Source organism: Colobus angolensis, unplaced genomic scaffold (assembly GCF_000951035.1).
Source record: "Colobus angolensis palliatus isolate OR3802 unplaced genomic scaffold, Cang.pa_1.0 Scaffold233, whole genome shotgun sequence".
NCBI classification, from domain to species: Eukaryota; Metazoa; Chordata; class Mammalia; order Primates; family Cercopithecidae; genus Colobus; species Colobus angolensis.
The window spans coordinates 446,970-452,969 of record NW_012115522.1 but is presented as its reverse complement, the minus strand read 5'-3'; the positions used below and the strand labels follow the sequence as shown (position 1 = coordinate 452,969).

The window sequence follows — 6,000 nt, the reverse complement described above, 5'->3', positions numbered from 1 at the left end:
TTGAATGTTTTCGAATTTCAGAATATTTGTATTATACTTACCAGTTGAGCATCCCTAATAAGGAAATCTGAAACTCTAAATGCTCCAATTAGTATTTCCTTTGAGTGTAATGTTGGCACTCAGAAAATTTCAAATTTTGGAGCATTTCAGATTTCAAATTTTTGGATTAGGGATGCTCAACCTGTATTACGGTTAATTTCAGTCAATTTCAGTTCTCAGCACAGTGGCAGCCACTCTTGGTGCCCCATGGCAGGCAGCTGTACAGTGTTCCTGGAGCAGCTTGTACATGTGTTCCTGGCCATAATTTTTGTAGGCCAGAGTGGGCAACAATAAACATAGGGGATATGTGTTCTCATCACTGAGTGCTGCTTCTATTAATAACAGAGGAGTAGCCAGAAGTGGCAGGCATTGCTGCATCTATACCATTGTTGCAAGCCCCTCCTGGCCTGGCTGAAATGACACCCATGGGATTAAAGAGCCAGTGCCTTTTTCCCTTCTTCATCTTCTCTTTTCCCCTATTTTGGAACCAGACATAAAAAAATACTACACTCAAAAGCAATCACAGATACAGGAGAAATTAGAAAATCAGCACACAGAGGGAAAGGTGCAGGCTCAGAAAAGGCTGAGAAGTTTATACTTCAGATTGATCCTTGGCACAGAGATAGCCCACAACAATCAAAAAACAGAAACACAAAACCACAACCAAACCCTGGGAGAAGATGATTTCCAGAGTTACCACATTATTAGATGAAATGTCTAGTTTTCCACAAAAAAATATCACCAGGTATGCGAAGAAACAGAAAAGTACAGCCCATTCAAAGGAAAAAAATAAACAGAAATTGTCCCTGAAAATGACCTGATGGCTGATCTATTAGACAGACTTTAAAACAACTGTCTTAAAGATGCTCAAAGAGCTAAGTATGTGCAGATAGTAAAAAACAATGTATGAACAAAATGGAAATATCAATAAAGAGAACACTTAAAAACCAAAAAGAAATCCTATAGCTGAAAAGTACAGTAACTAAAACGAAAAGCTCTCTAGAGGGGTTTAAAGGCAGATTTGAGCAGGCAAAAGAAAGAATAAGTGATCTTAAAGATTGGAAAATGAAAATTATTGAGTCTGAGGAACAGACAGAAAAAAGACTTTAAAAAAAAAAAAAAAGTTAACAGAGCCTAAGAGACCTGTGGGGCACCATCAAGCGTAAGAACATATACACTGTGGAAGTCTGAGAAGGAGAGAGAGAAAAAGGGCAGAGAGAGTATTTGAAGAAACGAAGGCTGAAAACTTCCCAAATCTGATGAAAGACATATATATAAACATCTAAAAAATAGGTATGAGGATCGCTAGAGCCCGGGAGTCTGAAGCTATGTCCTCAGGGAAAAAAAGAAAAGAAAGTTTTTACTGTAGCCAGCAAACTATCCTTCAGAAATGAAGGAGAAATAGAAGGGATACTTTCCCAGACCCGCCCCCCCCCCAAAAAAAAGAAAAGAAAAAAAGGCTGAAGGAATTTATTGTTATCAGACCAGTCCTACAAGAGATACTAAAGGGAGCTGTTCAAAACCAAAAGGATGCTAATATGATTGCTATACTGATACTGTAATCATGATGTATAAACCACTTGTATCTTTTTTAAGACAAAATGAAAAAAACTTAACCACAATTTTTAAGAGACAAGCAATATACATAATACAAATTGTGATTATCAAAAATTCAAAATGTGGGAAGAAAAGGAAATTGGTGTGTATAGATTTTTTTCTTTGCAATTACAGTTAAGCTGTATCAGTTTAAAATAACTTGCTATAACTACAAAATGTGTTTTGTAAGCCTTAGGGTAACCAAAAAGCAGACACACTAAAAATAAAAAGCAATGAATTAAAATATACTACCAGAGAAAATAAAACACAAAGGAAGACAGGAAGAAAGAGTTATGAAACAACTAGAAAACAAGCAACAAAATGGCAGTAGTAAGTTCTTACCTATCAACAACATTGTAAGCGGACAGAATTCTATTAGCACCTCAAAGAACTAGAAAGTGAGAGCAAACCAAACCCAGAATTAGTATGGGGAAAGACATAATAAAGATCAGAGAAGAAATAAAATTAAAACTAAAAACAAAAAGATAACTGAAACAAAAAAATTATATTTTAAAAAGGTAAACAATATACAAACTATTACTTAGACTAAGAAAATAAGACAGAAGACCCAAATAAATAAAATCAGAAACTAAAAGAAAACATTATAACTGAAATGACAGAAATAAAAAGGATCGTTAGAGACTAGTATGATAACTATACAGCAATAAATTGGAAAACCCCAAAGAAACAGATACATTCCTGGACATCCAACCTATTGAGACTGAACCATGAAGAAACAGAAAACTTGAACAAATAAATAATGAGTGACAAGATCAAAACAGTAATAAAGTCTTCTAACAAAAAAAAAGCCCAGGTCCTGATGGCTTCACCACTAAGTTCTAAACAACATTAAAGAATAATACTAATTCTAATCAACCTATTCCAAAAAATTGAAGGGGAGGAGATACTTCCAAACTCATTCCACAAGGCCAGTATTGCCTTGATGCCAAAACCAGACAACAAAAGAAGCTATGGGCCAATACCCCTGATGAACAGAGATGTAAAAATCCTCAACAAAATATTAGCAACTGAATTCAACAACATATTAAAAATATCATTCATCATGACCAAGTGGGATTCATACCAGGGATGCAAGGATGGTTCGTCTTATGCAAATCAATAAATGTGATAAATCACATCAAGAGAATCAAGGACAAAAACCTATCATTTCATTAGATGCTGAAAAAAGCAGTAAAACTGAACATTCCTTCACAAAAAGTCCCAACAAATTGGGTATAGAGGGAATATATCTCAAAACAATAAAACTCGTATATGACAAACCCACAGCTAATATACTGAATGGGGAAAAATTGAAAGCCTTTTTACAAGGATCTGGAAGAAGACAAGGATGCTCACTTTTACCATTTCTATTCAATATAGCTCTAAAAGTACTAGCTAGAGCAATCAGGCAAGTGAAAAAAATAAAGTGCATCAAAATGGGAAAGAAGGAAGTCAAATTATCCTTGTTTGTAGATGACATGATCTTATATTTAGGAAAACCTAGTGTCATTGAAAAAACCCTCTTAGAATTGATAAATTTAGTAAAGTTGCAGGATACAAAAATCAACAAACACTCATCAGTAGTATTTCTATATGATAATAGTTATTGATCTAAAAAGGAAATCAGGAAAGCAATCTCATTTACTACAGTTACAAATGCTGCACTCTGAGCTTGCACCACTGAACTCCAGCCTGGGTGACGGAGTGACTCTCTCTCTCAAAAAAAAACGAAAGAAAATGGAAGGGAGAAAGGGAGAAAAAGAAGAAAAAGGGAGAAAGGGGAAAGGAAAAAGGGGAAAGGGGAAAGGGGGAAGGGGAAGCGGAAGGGAAGGGAAGGAACATTACCACTGGATGTTTGGAAAATGCTAATTTGGAAAACTAGAAAGTACAGAAAACTATACTGTCATGATCCCAAGATCATCACTCATAACAACTAAGCACATTTTATATCATCTTGATATCTCATCTTTTAAAAATTTAAAAAGTTAAACATGATTGCATAAGCATTTTCCCACATCTTTAAAAAATTCTCCATAAATCTAACTGCAACAGATACTTCTTATTTCAGAGCCATAATATATGATACATTCATAACACACTATTGCTGGATGTTTACGTGGTGGCTAATTTTCTTCAATAAGGCTTTGAGAGACAGACACACACACACACACACGCACGCACACATGCACAAAATAGTTCAAAGGTTCCATACACCCTGTGCCCAGCTTTTCTTAACATTAACATCTTACATAACCATAGCAAAATCATCAAAATTAAGAATTTAACATTGATACAATACTATTAACTAAAATAAACTGCAGGAGTTTAAAAATAACTAGCTTAAACCAAAATTACAATAATATAATGCTTTAGAGGAAGGTATGTAAAACACTATAGTACTTATTATGATAGAAACAAGAGAGTAAAAGGTAGGTCAATTAGAACAGAAAAATATATATATTGGGAAGACAAAGACGGAGGCTGCCTTTGCTTTTTTTTTTTTTGCTTTGTGTTGCACACCCAGGTAAAGAGGAAAGGAGAAAATTTTGAATAATGATGACAAAAATAATAAAAATAATAATTATTTATTTAATAGACTGGAATTTAAAAACATTAACACTTTATATGGAAAGGATAATACGTTCAGGTCAATTTAAAGCAAACTGTCCATATACTTAATATTTGTTTTATGATACCTACCTTAAAAATTAAAATATTTTCTACAGGAATGCTATGACTATGAGAATAATTCAAAGCAATATCAACATGTCTAAACATATAAATTCCAAGAAGAGGATTTCCTAGTATCTTCAATGTAGATGCTCTGGTACTTATTCCATTCTGATATATCTGGGCTACATCACTCTGTGGAAGTGCTAAAAAGCAGAAATGTTCTTCAAGTTCTCTGCAATGTCTTCCACTTTCACGCATCTCTGACCTAATGTAAAACAAACAATATATACAGTTAAAGATAAATATCAACAAAATTTTCAAGAAGATACGTGTTTCCACTGACCATAGTTATAAAGTAAGAGAAGTACTGATATTCAGAGGTATTACTACACTGTGATGATAAATTAGGTTGAAAAATCATCTTAGAAACAAATTCAGGATTACTTATCCAAGATTTATGAAGATTATCATCATCCCTGGTCTAAAATAACAGGGGCTAACATTTCTTAAATGCTGCTAGTGTAACCAGTACAAAATCTTAAACTTTACATGCATCTTCTCATTTCATTCTCAACTTCCCAAGAAGTTTTTATAGTTTATTTTGTTGCTATCGACATTTTTAAAATGAGGAAAATAGGTTCAGAAAGTTAAATCTTGCCAAAGTAGGAAAATGACAAAGGAGTTGGAATTATACACGCCAATTCTTGTCTGCCAGGTTCCAGAGCTCACATTTTTGTTAATTGTGTTATGGAGGGAAGAACATACATTTTCTAAACAAAATACCTTGTCTACATCTATGTATCTCTACACATCTATAGACACAAACACACACACATATGCACACACATAGTCAATTATTAGGGACATTCTCCATTCTTCAGGGATTTAGGTAACAGCTGGGAGAAACAAGCTAATATTTGATTACAGGATCTTATCTTAGGTAAAGAAAATTATGAATCAACCTTAGAAAAGACTATAATCTGAAGTATAGAAAGCCCCAATTCTACTACTTCCATTACAAGACCCATTTAAACATATAAAATATATATCCCTTCCCTAAAATTGGCAGATGAGATATTCTATATGGTTTGCTCAGGAGTAGTGGTAGCAGAAATTGCCACACCAGGTGGTACAATAGAGTGGTTCAGACACTAGGGTCCAAATGATTATCTGCAATGGAGAATCTACAGAACCTAGCAAAGGAATGTATATACCACAAAAGGAAAATTGTTCTTGAGAACCACAAGGTTCCAAGATTTATTTCCTGGAATACCAGTTACAGAATTTGTTTAAAGTATACCATGCACATAAGTATTAATAAGTATATTAATACTTACTTTCAAGAATGACTCATCATTAACAGTAGGCAGGACCACAAAAGCAAGACTGACTGATTAGATAATGATCACTTCTATTTATTGGAAATGTCAGCCTTAAATCTTGGCTCCACAAATTGGCATTTCCTGCTCTTGATTTCAACTTGACATCAGTCAATTCCGTGAACCACTAAGATTACTGTCTAAGATTCTTACACTACACATAAAAGTAACATTTGAAGGCACACCAGAATAAATTAAAGATGTATAATGTAAACCCTACAGCAGGGTTTTTCCACAGTGGCACCAGGGTATTTTGGCCAAATTCTTTTTTTTTTTTTTTTTAACCTGGTCATCTCCCTGACTACCATTGTAT

At 34.0% G+C, this 6,000-nt stretch overlaps 1 protein-coding gene across 1 annotated transcript in view; it reads right to left on the bottom strand.

Annotated features, from left to right (window-relative positions):
• The window catches only part of TEX15 (testis expressed 15), a 94,016-nt gene that overhangs the window by 39,245 nt on the left and 48,771 nt on the right, over window positions 1-6,000 (bottom strand). The window contains exon 5 of the mRNA XM_011944605.1: window positions 4,336-4,573. Within this exon, the coding sequence (XP_011799995.1) occupies window positions 4,336-4,573 (238 nt within the window). The remainder of the gene's footprint in view (window positions 1-4,335; window positions 4,574-6,000) is intronic.